Genomic DNA, 18,696 nt, shown 5'->3' with positions numbered 1-18,696 from the left:
CAGTGCTGAGCTATATTCCTGGAGGCATCCTACCATGAGCTCCTAAAGGGGATTGGTTTTGGTCAGGGAGTGTAGGTAGCAGTATATCTACACTGGTGTGGTAGCCATATTAATGTGTTGCAGCAATACTGACAGTCTCAACAGTTCCTTTTGTTTTCCAAGGAAATACTATTCAATCTATACCAAACTTTTAAAGGATGTTATATGAGCACAGCAACAGCCTGCAGCTTTTAGGGGTGCATCTTCCCCCTTCATTCCTGCTATTTTTGTATCTCTTAATACAGTCAGAAACAGGATAACATGAGTGATAAATGAGTCAGGGGCTGCACAGTTTGTGCTGTCCCTAGCTCTGCTATGTCTAACTATGCAGGTAGGATCTATTGTCTTGAGAAGTAGACATGCCACATGTGGCTTGTCCTGCTCTGCAAAGTTCTCTGGGGACAATTACTCCTTGCCCATACAGCAGCTGGTATGTACATGGTTAATGCACAAATGCTCCTGCTATTAAAAATTGTGGGTAGAAATTGTCTATAAGAGGACTGCAGGTAGTGAGGAGGCTGCAACAGGGAGATGAAAAAATTTCCTAGAAACTCCTTTGAAAGGGATAGCTATAGTTGAAGAAGTTCTATACAGCGCTGTGATGAGAAGTCAGCTGCTTGGGAGAATGAGAAAATGCAAGATGAAACATCTGAGAGGAGAAAGTGCTTTGAAGATCTGGGAGAAGTCTTAGGATGGACATCTCTGTCTTGTAGTCTCTGGACAAAATCTGTTACTCACCTGCTTGTATGGTGCTTTTTCTCAATCCATTTTTCTCTCTCAGTGCTTTCCTATTTCTTTCCACCTGTCTTGCCAAAGATCATCTGCTTGCTTAGAGTTTTTGTCATCAATGAATTGTATTTCTGTCCACAGAGGTCCATGTCAGCAGGTCCTCACAACTTGTTCCATGCTCTCTTCTTCATGCTGATAATGCAGTTAGGCCTAGGTGATGATATGTTTATTTTCCCCCTGATGATCTCTGGCTGCTGCTTTAATAAATGACTTTTAAATATTTTGGTGACTACATCATCTTATTAGTCTGGCTTCAGAGCTTAGTATTGCAGTATGGCCCCAGATTTCATTTGGCAGGGAGCAAGCATGTGCCTTTCTTGTCACCAAATGTTTCATTTTCAGCTTCTCCAATGGATGCATGCAAATCCTTGTATATGTACATGGTGACTCATAATTCGTAGTTTGGCAGTCACACTAGGTGTTGTCCCTGGCTACCACGCTTGGCACCTACTGCAGGAGTCTAGAACTTCTTCTGTCACCCCTGCTGAGAATGGATATTCCTGGAGTAAAACAGCCCAAGATACCCCTGTGAAGGAAGCCACCATACCAGCAGCAGGATTTAAGATAGGTGTTGGCCATATCTCAAAGCCATTGTTAGAAGCAGCTCTGGGAATAACTGGATTTGAGCTGCTTGGCTGAACCGAGAAAGTCATGCCCCAAAAAATCAAATTTAATCTCCTCTGACTTCACAAAATAGTATGTTTGAAATTCAATATTAGGCTTTAGGTATTTCACTTTAAGCTGTACTATCTCTTTCATTGAACTGTGAGATTTTTTTCAAAATAAATATTTTCAGAACGTTTAGAAAACACAGAAATATTTTGAGGGGAAATCCTGAGCTTCATCCTCAGCTGTCAATTTTGATTTGGCTTACCAAATGATTTCAGCTGCTTCAAACAGCATTTTTCAGCAGAAGAAAATTGGTATGCTGCAGTGGCTCTCTGCACACATCTGTGCGCGTCTCTGTGTCCCACCTCTTTGTTCAGGAGGTGCTTGAACTCTGCCAGGCCCCCTCCACTTCAGATGTGAATAGGGGCACTGAAGGTACCTCTTGACACTCCTTCAGTCCTGGCTCTGCTTTTCATCTTCAAGCATAGTGCAGGGTAGCACTGGGTATGATGATGGCTTTGACTGTAAATTGTGTAAGCTTATTTAGCAAAGGCAACGGGCTAAGAACATGTTACTGTAAAGCAGCAAAATTCAAAGTCCTATACCCAGTCATGTAGACCCTGCCCTGGGGTTTGACAAATTCCAGGCAGACTTCCTTACTGAAGCTTTCTCCCATCACCATGAGTTATTTTAGGGCCCAAGTTTGTCATGTTTGTTGTGTGTGGGGTTTTTTTTTTCCCCAGGAGTTTTATTTCCTTGCTCTGTTTTGTTTTCTCCCCATAGACAAACATTGGTTCCATCTTGGCATCAGTAAATCCCTACAAACCCATCCCTGGTCTGTACAGCGTGGATGCCATAGAGCTGTACAGACAGCACCGCCTGGGTGAGCTGCCTCCCCATATCTTCGCTACGGCCAATGAGTGCTACTGCTGCTTGTGGAAGCGTCATGACAGCCAATGTGTTCTGATAAGGTCAGAAATGGGAGAGCCAGCAATTCCCTGACTGCATTACCTGCCTTGCTCCTGCTGCTTTGTTGGCAATGACATCTGCCTAAATACCCACACCAGCCTCCCTATCCTTTGCCTGATTCCTGCTTGCCACAGTGCAGATGCCACATGTTTATTCCTGAAGATCATGTCTCTGCTGTGGGTGGGATGGTCATTAACTCTTTTTGTCCTGGCTTCATGAATCAAAGGTATGTTTTTCCTTAACAGTGGAGAAAGTGGAGCTGGAAAGACTGAGAGCACCAAGTTGCTGCTGAAATTTCTGTCAGCCATGAGCCAGACCTCCCTTGGGGCACCTGTGTCTGAGAAGAGCACTCATGTTGAAGAAGCCATCTTGGAGAGCAGGTATGACCACCCTCACAGACACCAGTGTGCAGAGGCACTGCCTTCTAGGCAGCTGGGCTGTGGATGCAGCCAAGTCTGGGCAGTGAGGATGATGCAGCTGAACTGTGCCATGTCAGGAAAATGTGGAGGTCATGGTCTCACTCGGACACCTCACGCTGGCTGCTCTTCCAGCTACTCTTTGATGAACTAGGCATCTTTCCAATAGCAGTACAGGGTGCACCCAGAGAATCAATGCTCTAGTCAAGGCTGGGATCTCTCCTTCCTTTGGTAACTCATGTCCCATGCCTGCCTGGCTTGCACTCTTGAGCTCATCTGCAGATCACTTTTGGCAGTGGCTGGAGAGGATGTGGGCGACATCCCTTCCTGGCTGTCCCAGGCTGTCCTTGTATTCCATAGCTCTCAGTTGTGGCGGTGCTTGTAGTGAGCCTCCATCATACTCTGACTTTTGGTCTCTTGCTTTACATCTTGCTCTCCCCCAGCCTCTGTTGGTTTCAGGCCTTCAGTATGTCTTGCCCTCAGAGGTCCTGTGGGCCACCTTGCAGCTCTCTTGCTGTTCAGACAGATGATTTCACAGAGAAACATTCATGGGAGCTGTGAGTGGTACAAGTGAGGAGGTTTGCTGGGGGCTGCAGCAGGGCTTGTATGACAGGAGGCCCCAGGCTGATCAAAACTGATTTTGGCAGGAGCTTGCACCAGGGAATAGCCATCACCCACCAAAATTTTGCCAAGGTGTAAGGCAGGCAGGGAACTGCATGGCATCCCAGATCAGATGTGTTGAGAAAGAAACTGGCAGCCATGCGGGGATAGAAACACACTCTGTGGAGCATCTTTCATGTCAAAGGAGGTCAGGAGGTCTTGACACCCCGGAGGGACCATGGCCCATGCCAGGGCAAGGACACCTCTGAGGGGCCATGACCCACATCAGGGCAGGGAAATCCCTTAGGGACTGTTCTAGAAGATGGACACCAGTGAAAAAAATATCAGGAAAACCTGAAGAAGCAGAGTGCAGCTGAGGAAGACCAGTAAGAGGCTAAGAGCAGCAGAGAAAATGAGGAAGTAAAGAGCAACAGGGAAGACAGAGTTGTGTGTGTACCCCCAGCTCCCTGCACTGCCTTGTCAGGGGAGTTGCAGGGGAGTTGCAAGGGACTGGTTGTAACCTGAGGTAAAAATAGAAACTGAGGCTAAATAAAGGAGGATAATACATGTTAGACTTTCAGGTATGCCTTGGGAAGAGAGCAAAGTGTCTGCTTTATTGTTCATGTCCTCCTTTTTTGTAACACCCGAATTCTGTTTAATACATTAAACCAAATGAAACATTTCCCAACGCAAGACTCTCTCACCTCTGACTGAAGCACTTGCTGGGGTCTTGTAGTTTGGTGCTGTCAAAGGTTGGCCCCAGTTTGTGAGCCTGTGGTAGTTGGAGAAGCCTGCAGAGGAGTAAATCAAATGTCTGCAAAAGGATCTAGTTGTGTCATAAGCTAGAAACCTTTGAACCATCTGTGTGGAAGTGACTCTCGTGCACATGGTATATTTCAGGGCCCAGAGAGTAGAGAGAAGAAACCTATCCTGGAAGACAGTGATGCAAAAAGAGTTGCTAGTAACTGTGGTGAAACTAAAACCAGACATGCAGTGCCATACATGGCAGAGACAAGAGCATTGCAGATTTTAGGATCCTTATATGCAGAGGAGCATTGAGCAGAAGGGTTGTTGCCTTTGGACCTGATGCTGAAGAGAGCGTCGTCGGATGATTTATCCTCTGCAGGTGTGCAGGTTTTACCAGAGACATCTGCAGATTGGAACAAGCTCTTAAGTGTGATACAGTCACGACTGAAGATCTGCAAAATCCACTTTAAGGCAAGCGGCTTAGAAGGCTCAAGCCCACTTAGCAGTTAAGTGGTGACTTGACTGGGATCCAGGAAGCTTGCGATGGTAGATAGGTGATTCCTGAGTCTGCAAGATCCCACAGCTGTGAGGTGGAGTAAGAGCTTACAACCTCTCTCGTGTGTGTTTCTGACCTATTGCAATGTGAGTGCAAGAGAATTTGATTTGTTACCTTTTCCTTGAGGAAGAGAAGCTGAAGACCTGGCCCAGAGCCAGAAGCTGCTGCCACTCCCAGCAAGTCTACCTCCTATGTTTGCGGTTCAGCTTCACTTGCTCTGCCATTGGCCCTCCTCTGGTTAGCTTGTGGCCGATTTTCATCCTTGCACCCTAGCATGTACCCAGAAACAGTGCTGTCAGACAGCATTATAAACAAAGCATCGTCAGCTTTCCATTATTGGTGTGTTGTAACATTCATACTTGGTGTATTTCTCAGAAATTGAGCTCTGAAGACTCCCTTGACAATCGGTCTGTTTTCCTTCTGGAAAGTATCCATCATTCCTTTACAAATTTTGCTAACTTCCCTTTTAGCTTTTTTTCTTGCTTGCTCCACTCAGAATCTCAGTTTTTCATCTTGGGTGCCACTACTGGCAGCATAGCCACCTTTCCTGTAATTCATCCCTCTAGTCCTTGAATCTTGGTTTTTGTCATCAGCTATGTTTCTCAGTCCTGTGTATGTCAGTGTTTCCAAAACCCAGGCTTTGCCTTCTGCTGCCCTGCTGAAACTGCTTCCCATTGTTTTGAGTCCTGCAACACACTCTGCCCATGTCCTGCCAAGCAGCCGGCGTCACTCCAGCTTGCACAGTTCACTGCTCCATCGAATGGTGTGTTGTGATGTGCCTGCTAGTGCACCTGCCTTCATTCCTGCCACTATCTGCTCAGCCACCTCTCTGCCCTGCAGCTGCTGCCAGCCTCAGACACCCATGTGCCTGTTTCCTCCCCTGTCCCTGAAAGACTTCTGCACTCAAGTGCATGAGCCTATTGCCGAACCAAACTATAAAGATACTTCCTTGTGCATTCCTTATCTAATTTAACATGATTTACAGCCATAAAGATTGTCTGGTTGGTAACTGCACTGTCCCTGTCCTCCCTTTTTCTCATTGTGCTCATTATTTTGTGTTGATTCATGGCATTAGTGTGTTTCAGAGGCATAGCTCTTGCAGAGGCATGGGTCTTGGAGTTCAAATTCTCCAAGGCAAGGAACTTACCTCCTGATCTGTGCGCACAGATTTCTGTGGCTGGGATTTCTATGATTGTAACATGTTTTAACAGAGCAATTTAATTTCTATGGTTTTGTTTCTTTCAAGTGATATTTTCAAGAGACAAGGTATTTTCAAGTAGGAAAATGCTGCCTGAATTTTGCTGAAGGTTGTTGGACCTTTCCCACAAATGCAGCTCCCACTTAGCTAGCACTTACCATAGAATCGTAGAATCAACAAGGTTGGAAAAGACCTCAAAGATCATCAAGTCCAACCTATCACCCAAGACCTCATGACTACTAGACCATGACACCAAGTGCCACGTCCAATCCCCTCTTGAACACCTGCAGGGACAGTGACTCCACCACCTCCCTGGGCAGCCCATTCCAATAGCTAACAGCTCTCTCAGTGAAGAACTTTCTCCTCACCTCAAGCCTAAACTTCCCCTGGCGCAGCTTGAGACTGTGTCCTCTCGTTCTGGTGCTGGTTGCCTGGGAGAAGAGACCAATCCCCTCCTGGCTACAACCACCCATTGTAGACAGCAATAAGGTTTCCCCTGAGCCTTCTCTTCTCCAGGCTAAACAATCCCAGCTCCCTCAGCCTCTCCTCATAGGGCTTGTGCTCGAGACCTCTCACCAGCCTCACTGCCCTTCTCTGGACATGTTCAGGAGTCTCAGTGTCCTTCTTCAATTGTGGGGCCCAGAACTGGACACAGTGCTTGCAAGGCCTGAAGCCTTCATCAAAGTCCAGTGGTATCTGTAGCTGTGATTGTCATAATTATTAACTTGTGAACAGCCCTGCATCCACCCCTGTCTGCAGTGGAGCCGCACAGTGTATCAGTGTGTGTGTGTTTTAAAAGCCTGTATTTCTCAGGGCAATAATGGCAATATTTTTTTGTTAAATAACTATGCATATTAAAATTAAACATGACCACACACAGGCTGCTCTTGCAGCGTCTCCATGACTCCTCGCTTGTCACACCCTCAGATTGTTTTAGAATTGGCTGAACATACAAAAGTGAATATTTTAATCCTGGATTCAGTGTGTCAGTTTGAATGGCTTAGGCTTTTCCCTCGTACTGTTCTGTGGAGGAAGAACCCTGCTGCATTTTTAACTCACTATTTTCCATGTTCTGTGAACCTCCTGAAGACCGGAGGGTGGCCGGGAGACAGAATTCAGCTGATCACCTCTCTGAGGTTTTTCCCAACATTGTTTTTTTTTCCTGAAGTGGATGATGTGGCTTTCTCAGAATGAATTTTTCAAGTCTGCAGTGTGTGGGTAGTCCCCCTACTTGGAAACCACATGGCTTGTATCAACCTAAGGAAGATTTTAAGTAGCAAGGGCTTGTATGTTTCAGTGTCAACTGTCAGTGTCAAAGGAATCAGCTTAGTACTATGTTTGTTTGTTTGAAAATGTTTGTAATTTCAAGAGATGGCTCATAGTGTCTTCTTTCAAAGGAAGAAGCAGAAACAAAAATGTGGTTTAAAGCTACAGAGTGTTTGCCCTTTATGCCTGATGCTTCTGAAATACCTGAAAAAAATTTAATGGGATGCTGCTGTCTTAAACACACAACCTGACTGGGTTTTGCCACCTTTAATTTCCTGAAGCCACATCGGTGGGGTATGCCCTTGACAGCATGAACATCAGCTGCCCATGCTGACCAGGGACTGATTTAATCAACTCCTACCCCAATGGTTTAAAATTTATCTAGCAGCGTGTTAAATTGCTCTTGCCATCCTTCCTTGCCCTTGAGCTCTTCTTGCTTGTCCAGTCTGGTGCTGTAACAAATTAATCTCACATGGCAGTGCATGCTGTGCAAATGGCAAAAGGCTGGGCACATGCTTAGTTTTAGTGGTATCTCATCAACAATCGTATCTTCTTTGCCTTGTTTCTGCAGCCCCATCCTGGAGGCCTTTGGAAATGCCAAGACAGTTTATAACAACAACTCCAGCCGCTTTGGCAAGTTCATCCAGCTGCACTTCTCTCAACATGGACACATCCAGGGAGGCCGAGTAACTGATTGTATCCTTTTCTCCAGAAATGGATGGGCTGAGGAAATTTCTCATCACAGTTGCTCAAAGGCAGTTTATAACTGTGGCCAAATTTGCAGCTTAAAGTGGGAAGAAGTGTTTGTTTTGTGGCTCTGTAGCACCTAACCCTGGAAAGCCTTTTGTCTAGGTACTACAGGAGGCAGGGAGGTGTTTGACTTTTCACTTTGGCAGTCACGTTGCTTGTTACTTAAATCTCTAGAATTTGCTGACTAGGAAGATCCTTCATTTTGATTACATCCTGTCTTTCTCAGAAGATTGTTCCCTTCTTTTAGCTTTGCCAATGACTTAACGACTTATAAAAGTGAGACCAAGCTAAGAATCAATATATTCTGTATATTCTGAGGAGAACAGGAATTTAGAGCTGCAGTTATAACTCCCTGTTTTGGGCTGCCCATCTCCAGTGGGCCTTGGAACTCTGACCATAGAATCATAGAATATCTCAACTTGGAAGGGACCTGTAAGGATTGTCAAGTCCAAACCCCTGCTCTGCTCTGGTCTACCTAAAACTAAACCACATGACTTAGACTGTCATCCAGACATTCCTTGAACTCTGACAAGCTTGGTGCTGTGACCACTTCCCTAGGGATGCTGTTTTAGTGGCATAAAGGACAGGGAAATTATCAAATGATCTTGTGCTATGACACCTTCCTTCTTTGTATGCCCATGTACTCTTCTCCCAAAGGCTTTGATGAATCTTTGTCTATACAAGGCAGCTAAAGCAGCCCTGGCTGCATTTCTTGGTTTCAAAGCTGCTGCTGACTGCAAACCACATCAGTTTCCACTGGAGTAGCAGCCAGATGAATTTACTATTGTTGTAAATAACAATCTTGGATTGTTTAGTCTTTGTTCTTTGTGCTGTCAGTAGGTTAAAGATTGCAATCTCCTGCTGAAGTAATGAGAACTGATGCAAGACTTCTGTGTGTCATACAGACTTTCAGATTTCTAAGTGTCCCTAATGTGGCTCATCCTTTGTTAGGTTTCCTCACCATTGTGCTCTATCTGACCCTCCCTTTTAAATATCTCTTTAGGACATAATACCTCCTTGGATAAGGAGTAGGGAAGAAGGATGTTTGGGGCTGCTCTTAGCCCACTTTCCAAAGCAACAGTTCTTTAATGATTTGTTGGTTGTTACAAGGTTCATCTTAATGTGTCTAGAAGATTCTTTGTCAGTTGTCAAGAGACCTGTGCATATGTCATTTGAATGTTTTCTCCTTAACATGCTGTTCAGATTTACTGGAGAAGGTAGGTATCACCTCTACTGACTGCTGGGTGAGCCTCCCCATGGTATGGTGGGGCAGTGCCAGATCTCCTGGATGATGCTGCCACCATTACAGCACATAGATATTATTAGCTCTTTAGGTGTTACTACTGCAGCTGTCCCAGCTGAGGAAGAGGATGGTGTAGGAACAATGTTTTTTCTTTATCTCTCAGCATCTGTTCACCTGTCTTTGATAAACTCTGTGCATTACAGAGAGACTCCCAAGAAAAAGCTGTTTACCAAGAGGAAAGGGAGAAAGAACATGTACCTGGAAACTCAGTTCCATAGAGATTAATATGAGGGTACAACTCCACAACATCTCTGCTCTGGTGTATTTTACTTTGGACTGAGGAGCAGGGTTAGAACTGACAAGGTTCAGTTTGTCCATGCACACATTCTCTGAGTTCAGAGAAATCTGCATGTGCTGACTTGCACAGCCACACATGTCAAGATCTTGATGCAGAGCTTATTTATACAACATGATAACTAAACTGGAAGAGGCCTCTCTTGTGCATTGGCCCTGGAGAATTGCCTGTATACTAGTCCCGTCATTGCCCTTGCAGCCACAAGTGTGATCTCTTTTCTACTGGCTACTCCTGTATTCTTTGTTTCAGAACAGAGTGGTACACCAGAACCCTGGAGAGAGGAATTACCACATCTTTTATGCTTTGCTAGCTGGTGTGAGTGGGGAGCAGAAAGGTAATTTCATTTTCTGGGATATGACTCAGTTGTCTTTCCAGTCCAGTATATGAAGCAGGTGGAGAGAGCATGGATATTTCAGATACTTTAAGTATTTTCTGAATGCCATATGGTGATTTCATGAGAAACAGAAACAGGAGTTGAGAGAAAGAGGGAGGGTGAGGATGACAGAAATGCTATATGAGAGAAGATACTTCAGGCATTCTAGGCTGGAAGGAAAATTCTCTGCAAAGTGATGAGGTAATGAAGCTGGCTAAAGGGAAAGGAAGGGTAAAGATCCTTGAATTAGATGCTGATGGAAGCTGTTCAAGGACTTCAGAGGTTGGACTGACAGACATACTTTTACACAAACCTTCAGTATACATAAAAGTAGTGATAAGGACTAGAAAGACCAGGCAGATTTGTATGTAGGGACAGGAAAAGTGGGTTTGGCAGAGGGCATGGAGAGAAAGCAGCAGCTGCCAGCTGTGGAAGTATCCTTTTTGCAGTGCAGCATCTAATTCTGGTTTTATGTTTAGTTCTATGTTCCTTCTAAAACTGAAGGAAGTTTTTGACTGCTGCTCAGCACTGAGATGATATCTTTCAGAAATCTTACTATGACTTTCTGAACTTTCTCTCAAGTGGTGACACCCCATTTAGCAGTATGTGTACAGTTAGGACTATTTGTCTGTACACTTTGTGAGATTGAATTTAATCTTCTGGGCATTTGTTGTTTGTTTGTTTTTTTCTGAGTCAATTCAGCAGTGCAATATTCTTCACAACTCTGCAGCTTGGGATTTGACTGTTATAAAACATTCTGCATACCATCTGCAAGCTTTGTTGCCGCACGCCCTACTCTTTCCCTTCTCCAATGCATTCACTGCCTATGCGTGGCTTTTGAGGAACATGGAATCTGTTCAGATGAACTCTCTCCCTGTGGAAAACATGCACGCTTTTGGGGGTCCAAGATTACAGAATGAAAAGGCTGATTGCTAAATAAATGGTTGTCTTTCTCCTCCTTTCCTCTTTGTCCTCTATTGCAGAGAGCCTCTCCCTCTCTGAGCCAGAGGCTTACCGCTACTTGAACCAGTCTGGTTGTGTGACTGATCAGAACCTGAACGACGTAGAGATGTTCAGTAAGGTCATGGTGAGTCCTGTCTGAACTTTTGGGCACAAGGTCATGGGTGAAATGTGCTGCTTGGTCTGAATCTCACAGGCAGAATTTATTTGCCCTAAGCCAATATTTGATGTTTGATGAGTCTGAAACTCGGCTTTACCTGCTTATGGTTAAAAAAAAAAGAGGCTTGAAGAGTGGTTTTAGGGTACAGAAACAGCAGAATTTGGGAAACAGTCAAGGATGAATAATTTAGAATGATGGAGGCTTGGGGAAGCATGAACCCCAACTGCCACCCCATAGTGGTTCCTGGGAGTCACCTAGATGATTGCCTGATGCAGGGAACCTCAAACTGACCATCAGGAAAGGAACTGTTTGGAATGAAGGTAATGTCCTTCAGAAAAGTTCTGGTAAAGTTGTCCCCCCCGTGCAAACTGCATATTCTGAAATAGCACACAGATTTCAATAAACATCTGTAACTGTACCAGAGGTCATGGGTTTAGCAGGATGAATACTCTACTGTTTTGTTTGATAAGTGGTTATTGGCCTGAGGGCTTTAATAATGTAGGTGAAACCAGATAGGCAAGATGTGAGGAATCATCTTAGGATTTCAGTAGCTCTTGTTTAGATGTATTTTACGGGAAGGAAATGTCTCCTGCACAACAGAGGGTTCAATGGCAACGTGACATCTAAACTTCAGCTGAGGAGATGCCTGGAGGAAAGATGGGAACTAGAACTCTTGAGTGCCCCACTGACAGGGCAAATGCATGAAAACCGATCCTGCCTCTCAGTCAGTTTATGCCCCAAGAACCCTGCTTCACATGCATGCATTAAAACAGGGGGACTGTGCTGTACTTCCTTACGATCTTGTAACCTGCTTCTGACCTTCAAGCAGTTGATGCTGGAAGCCTGTGTTTAAATATTGTTGCATAAATCTACTATGGCAAGCTAGAGTAAATTAAGGGCTTATGTGGATCAAAATGAATCAAGTATGTTGTAAGGATCTGTCCTTCAGGGAAGACAATAAGGCAGAATGTAGAAGCAGTCCAGTGACATCAGTAAGCTTTACTGCCAGTGTGCAGGGAAGGATTCTCTCACACAGGCAAGGACAAACACCTTCTTCTTGGGACAGTCAGGCAGTGGCAACAGCAAAGTCCAATGTGAGGATACAGCAAATGCCCACTTACCTTAGATGAGGATAGAGTAAATTAAGGAGAGTATGGGAGGCAGTGATCATCATTGACAGGGGTATAACAGGGAGGGTCTTTGATTCATGACACTGTAATTCTGAGTACAACTGATATGGGCTGTGCATGAGTGTGGTGGTTGTGTTGTACTGTACATACAGCCAACATTAGCTGTATGCTTTTGCATAGACTGCCATGAAGGTAGTGGACTTCAGCACTGAAGAAATCAGAGACATCTTCAAACTTCTTTCTGGCACACTTCATTTGGGAAACATTGAATTCATGACAGCTGGCGGGGCCCAGGTTACAACAAAAGCAGGTAAGCAAGACCCTAGTATCTTGGTTGATCATGCAAAGCCCCATAAGGCCTCCAAGAAAGCTCACTCCATAATCCTTTTTCTCTCTGTTATGCTGGCCTGTGCTGCTTTTGCCAGCAAGTTCCTTGCAGTTTGGCTCTGCAAAAAGCACTGCCACAGGATGCCTGGCTCCAGAGTCACTGATACGATTCACCTGGGCAGTGTAATCCACTTGTTCTCCTGGATACACTCAGACTGAGTCCACACTCTCCTGGTCTCTCTTGTGCATTGAAAGAGCAGGAAGAAATAGGAACAGGGAGGACTTTGAGATAAAGCTAGTCTGCTGCAGACTTTATCTCATCTTCTTTTGAAGCATCTGCTATTGTGCACTCTGTTACGGTTATCCAGTCTGACCTGGTTTGGTAAAGTGAATCCCTCAACAGAAGCAATAAATACATATTGCAAGTGCTTCAAGTCTTAATTGCCTCTCTTCTTGATATACAAGTTTAGAAATCCAACACTCAGACTGCACTTTTGTGGCTTTAGGAAAACATTTTCTCATTCAATAACTGCTTTGCTGGTGCTGAGCTTTACACAGGGCTTTGCTCTTCCTGTTGTTGGCAGAAAAGCTGACTTATATAGGAGTGTCTGTGGCCCATAACAGGTGTTGGCCCTGCCTCAGACTGGGCATTACAGCTTTTGGTATGCAGAGACTTAAGTAAAGAAGAGTGTGTTTTGTGCTGGGGCTTAGTCACTTGCCTTGTAGAAGTCCCTGGGATTTCCTTGCTGGCCTGCAGAATATGGATCCCCATGAGTGGCAGGATTCCATGCAGGAGAAAAAAGTGTGTCCTCCTTTGTTATAGTGCTCAACATTGCCAGTGACCTCCTGGGTTTAGACGCCTTTCAGCTTTCTGAAGTACTGACACAGAGGTCCATGATTCTGCGTGGGGAAGAAATCAGCTCCCCTCTCACTGTAGAGCAGGTAAGTGTCCTAATCTATGCTACTCTTCTGTCGCTTCTGCATTTCCAGGTCCTATCTCCCTCTTGTACCACCCATTCAAATTTAGGGTTTCCTGTTGCACCTTGGAGGTGTTCAGCTGTGTCCTCCAGTATTTTGCCCTTATTGGTAGTTCAGGTCCCTGTGTTGACTGTGATTTTTTTAGTCTTTACAGGTGAGTTTGGTTGCAAATGGCAATGTACAACACTAGTTTTAAGTCACCTTCACTCACTAGGAATTGGTCATGCTTGTGTCATGCAGAAAGTATGGCAGATGCTTTGTGATAATTGCATGTGCACATGCCTTTACCTTGCAGGACTCCCAGGTTGCTCTGCATTTACTGGAAGATAAAAGCTTGCACACAGTTACCATGAAACATCCAACAAATGGTAGGCTGTTACCCCACAGTAGCTTCTTTGTGTGTCCATACCAACCACAAAAGAGGATAGAATAGAATAGAATAGGAATAGAATAGAATAGAAATAGACTAGACTAGACTAGACTAGACTAGAATAGAATGGAATAGAAATAACCAGGTTGGAAAAGACCTTCAAGATCATCAAGTCCAACCTATCACCCTTCATCATCTAATCAACTAAACCATGGCACCAAGTGCCTCATCCAGTCCCCTCTTAAACACCTCCAGTGATGGTGACTCCGCCACATCCCTGGGCAGCCCATTCCGATGTGAAGAACTTCTTCCTAACATCCAGCCTGATACATAGTTTTCATCTTCTGAACTTGGAGCCAGTCCTGCTTACCTGCTTACAGGCACCTAGTGACAGGAAAAGAGGGTATGGTATGAAGCTGTGCCAGGGGAGTTTTAGATTAGCTATTAGGAAGCACTTCCTCACAGAAAGGCTGATTAGGCACTATAATGGACTGCCCAGGGAGGTGGTGGCACCTGGTGGCATGGTTTAGCTGGTGTTGTGGTGTTAGGTCACAGGCTGGACTTGATGATCTCAGAGGTCTTTTCCAGCCTCAATAATTCTGTGATTTCTCTGTGGTTCATTACAGTGTTGTGCCTACTGACTAATTGGTGATGCTCATGATCACTTGAGGGCACTCTTGGTGTTTTTGGTCCATGCACAAATAACTGCAGAAAATCTTCCATCGTAAATAAAATGCAAGACACTAAGAAATAAGGAATGATATTACTGAGATGGGAGAGGCATCATCTGTAATGGAACTTCTGTAAACTAACATCTGCAATGGAAATCTTGTGCTGGCAAGGACTGCACAGGGTTATCAGTCCAACCCCTACACTGGCAGAGAAACCAGAGTTACTAGGCTCTCTCTGGCACATGTCTGTCTAACTTGCCTTCAGACTTCCCGGGAAAGGAGTTTCACAGCCTTCTCAGGTGTTCCTGAAGATTCTCCTGATATTTAGATTCTCTTTGACATCCCAGCTGTCAACCTTATAAGCACCTGTTTCTGTGAATTTTTTTCATATGGCATTCTCTTTTCTAAGCTAAACAATCCAGTGCCTTCAATGTGTCTTCGTAAGCAGTTTTCTAAATCTCTTCTTCTGCCTCTGTTTTCCCACATCTTTCAAGAAGAGGAGTGCCTATAACTGGACACCATATTCAAAGTGAAGTCTCAGCAGTGCTCATCACAGCAGGATAGTCACTTCTCTTCTTGCAAACGAACCTGCTAATATACTACAAGCTAAGCTTTGCCTTTAAGGAATGGTATTTTCTTTTTCATAGTCTGTGACCTTTCTTTGTGATTTCTTTGAAATTCTGTGAAAATTATTTTTCAGTCTGTGGCAGATATCCTCTGTATCCAGTATCCAAGGTTTCTCTTCTCAGCTGTCTGTACTAAATAAGCCACATCTTTATCAGTGCACAAGGGTGGATAGCAAATAATGCAAAGACACTTCATATGGTCCAGAGCAATGGTGCACAGTTGTAGGATTTACAGGAGTCTCCCTGAACAGAGCTTTCCCTGATATTATAGCTATTCCTGATGTTTGTGCATGTTGGACTCCACACTTACTGCTTGCAGTCCAATGAAGTACTGAGATTGCAAGAATATTCTTCTAGCTGCTACTTATCTGTCTTAACCAGGCGAGCCTGTGGCACTGAATGCTGGGCCTGTAGAGACTGTTCCCACTTAAGCCCTCATGTTCTGCGCCCACCTATTCCCAGTTATTGATGTGGCTCTGCATTGATAGAGCTGCCAGGGATGTCTCATTGTGTAATGGGCTCTTTACCCATCTGAGCTTTGACATTTCAGTAGGCTGAATAGATGAACTGGCCTGAAGGCGGGCAAAGCTGGGAGGATGAAAGGAGCCTTTGAGAATCTCATTTGAGCCATATTATGGGGAAAGCGGTTTTGCTTACAGCTGGATGGGGAGGTCCTGTTCCTGGAAAATGACTCCAAGTTGCTGTGTAGCCAGAGACACTACAGAGGCATGGGCTTGAGGGCATTCTCCATCCCAGCTAGTATGACAGATCATCTGATGGAACAAAGAAATAGAAAAAGCATGTGTGCCCATGCTTGGAAATGTTCTCTTCTGTGGAGAAGTGAGGTTGCTGAGAGAGGTTAGGAACATTCAGAGGCAGTTGGTCTGTGCCATTATCAAAGCAAAACAGGACAGGTTGTGTTATTCAGGCTTGCAAAACTGAAGAGGATGGAGCATGTAGAAGAGCTCTGTTTTTGCTGGTCAGAGTTTAACAACCTGTAATTGATTTAGGTATTGTGGTTTGTTTGTGAAATGACAAGATTATAGCTTTTACCTTATCAGGTTGTTTCACAATACTTGTTCGCTCACACCTCAGCTTTATGTTCACTTGATGTCAGCTTCTTTTTCCAGGGAGGAGATTGCTTCTTGTCTAGGAGGGTCAGGCAGAAAGTTGTGTTGGTTCATGCTGTGTAGCTCCTTGCAGTTACCAGTCTCAGGAACTACCAGCCAAGGTCCTTGGGCACACCCTGATATTTGTCTCCCTATGTCTTTGATCTTCAGGATCTTTCCCCATTTCCAGTATCTTTTTTACAGTCAAGATTTTTGCTGTCTTACTTCCTGGCCCCTTTTTCTACTCTCTAGGATCATGTCTTCTCTTTGGGAAGCCTTATTTCCGAAACCCTGAGCTCTGATTTCCTGGTATACATAGTATATGTTCAGAAGGACAGCATGCCATCAGCCTTTACATTTGTGGTTGTGACTCATGTCTCTTTGTTAATTGGAGGATTTGAGGTGTGCCACTTTTGTTTAACCCAAGTGTTACCAAAACTTGCAACCAACCCATTCCTGTTACAGCCATCAAGTATCATGCTTTTGCTTGAGATTTCAGAAGTTTGATTTCAGATGTTCATCTACCCACTTACACCTACCTGATTATCTACTGCCTTTTAGTGATCACAGTTTAAGTTATTTTTTCTACCTGTGACTCTTGGGGTATGATCACTGCATGGGGTCATGTTGAGTCAGCTCCTGAAAAGTCTCTCAGCCCATGCATTTCTGGGATGTGTATTCTGGCTGTTGGCCAGCCTACCTGACTTCCAGTAAGATGATGCTGTTTGCAGGAAAATTTTGGAGAGGGGATTTTTGAGGGTAATGTAGTGACAAAATACTCTGTTAAATGCTGCCCCAACAGTTTTTGGAGAACAGAGCTGACAGCCATTTGTCAGCTGTGCTAGGAGCACTAAACCAAGATACTTTGCCTGTCACTGCAAATACTGGTTCAGGTGATGAAATTGACGCTGCAGGCATAGTCATGAGGTACTTTGTCAATTCTCCTGCCCCAGATCTTGTTCAAAAAGGTGTCAGTGATTTTGCTACTTCCTTCAGCCTCTCAAGTTGTTATTCAAAGGCCATATGTGGCACATCTGTGTATGGCTGGGCTGTTTGCAAGCTTGAGTGTTGACTGTACATAAAAATACAACATTGTGCACAACCAGTACAGAGGCTGAGACATCTGAAGAGGAGTAGAGGAACCTGAAAGTCCCATAGAGATTTATGGTGCTGCTTATGCCTTCTGTTCTCCCCGTGACTCATTTTTTGCTCTACAGGCAGCTGACTCCAGGGACTCCCTCTCTATGGCACTCTATTCCCAGTGTTTTTCATGGCTTATTAGCAAGATTAATAAGAAGATCAAAGGCAAGGAAAACTTTAAGTCTGTGGGCATCCTGGATATCTTTGGCTTCGAGAACTTTCAGGTCTGGATTTTCTCTTTTGTGGGGTGGGTTACTTGTGGAGATGTCTGTGCATACAGGAAGGGATTGTGGTTGGTTTGTATCCTGTTTAGATTAGCATAGGCCATGCTGGGATTTCTCCAATGTCACTTCCCCCTGGAAGCAGCAAAGTATATTTAGCTGCCCACTTCTGCCACCTGCATTCATGAAGGCTAATGTTCAAGGTCTGGTCTGTAACACAGACCCTAAACAGATAAGCTGTGATAGGTAACAATGATTTTTTTTCACGTGCCTACAAATTTCAGTGTCCAGCTCCTATGTGCACATTGTTTACATCTGTTTTGCTTTGTGTTGAACTCCTGTGTGTAATGCTTCCAAGTGCACCTGAGGAAGAACGTGTGTTGAAAAGCCATGTAGTGACTACTGAGATATTTCACAGAAGAGAAAGCTCAGTGACCTAGCAATTAGGGAATTATAGTTCGTTCTTTCTCGGAGGAAGAGAAATGTTATTGTCCGTAGCATTCTTTGCTACCATTTAGACCGAATGAATTAACCTTGCATGAGCTACAAAAGCTGTTCTCCTAGTGGACCTGAACATGTTGTCCATCTGACACCCCTTGTCTCTGTGCTGTCTGGCTGAATTTGAAGCCTGACACCTCCCCCCTTGCTATTACAGATTCTTTTAGAGCCCAGGGAGAAGAATATCAAGTTTTATAATGTTTGTGTGTTCTTACAGGTGAATCGTTTTGAGCAGTTTAATATAAACTATGCAAATGAGAAACTCCAGGAATATTTCAACAAACATATCTTCTCCTTGGAGCAGCTGGAGTACAACAGGTGATTTGCCCCTATTTCTTTCATGGGTGATAGAATGGAGGACGTCGTTCCTCCTTTGTGCTGTCCAGTCTTCACTGCTAAGGCAGGGGAGGCAGCTGCGCCTTAGTGTGACCCTGGGGGTGGATGTGTTTATAAGCAATTGCTGTGTGCTCTGCCAGAACAAGTCACTTGTCTCCAAGTAAAAGCTTTCTCTCTTGTAGTATTTAGGAAGTTCAGATTCCCATCTATCTTTTGGATGAATGGGAATATCTTGGGCTCACACCCATTAGAACACAGGG

General features: G+C 44.5%; 1 protein-coding gene across 1 annotated transcript in view; it reads left to right on the top strand.

Moving 5' to 3' along the window:
• The window catches only part of LOC104309725 (unconventional myosin-X-like), a 90,749-nt gene that overhangs the window by 20,606 nt on the left and 51,447 nt on the right, over nt 1-18,696 (top strand). The window contains exons 4-13 of the mRNA XM_054175253.1: nt 2,221-2,408; nt 2,652-2,786; nt 7,761-7,885; nt 9,143-9,156; nt 9,787-9,871; nt 10,894-10,997; nt 12,341-12,470; nt 13,311-13,429; nt 17,459-17,605; nt 18,318-18,418. Coding sequence (XP_054031228.1) covers nt 2,221-2,408; nt 2,652-2,786; nt 7,761-7,885; nt 9,143-9,156; nt 9,787-9,871; nt 10,894-10,997; nt 12,341-12,470; nt 13,311-13,429; nt 17,459-17,605; nt 18,318-18,418 — 1,148 coding nt within the window. The remainder of the gene's footprint in view (nt 1-2,220; nt 2,409-2,651; nt 2,787-7,760; nt 7,886-9,142; nt 9,157-9,786; nt 9,872-10,893; nt 10,998-12,340; nt 12,471-13,310; nt 13,430-17,458; nt 17,606-18,317; nt 18,419-18,696) is intronic.

This window comes from Dryobates pubescens, chromosome 2 (assembly GCF_014839835.1).
Source record: "Dryobates pubescens isolate bDryPub1 chromosome 2, bDryPub1.pri, whole genome shotgun sequence".
NCBI classification, from domain to species: Eukaryota; Metazoa; Chordata; class Aves; order Piciformes; family Picidae; genus Dryobates; species Dryobates pubescens.
Note: the sequence above shows the minus strand (reverse complement) of the source record. Positions and strands in the feature narration are given on the sequence as shown.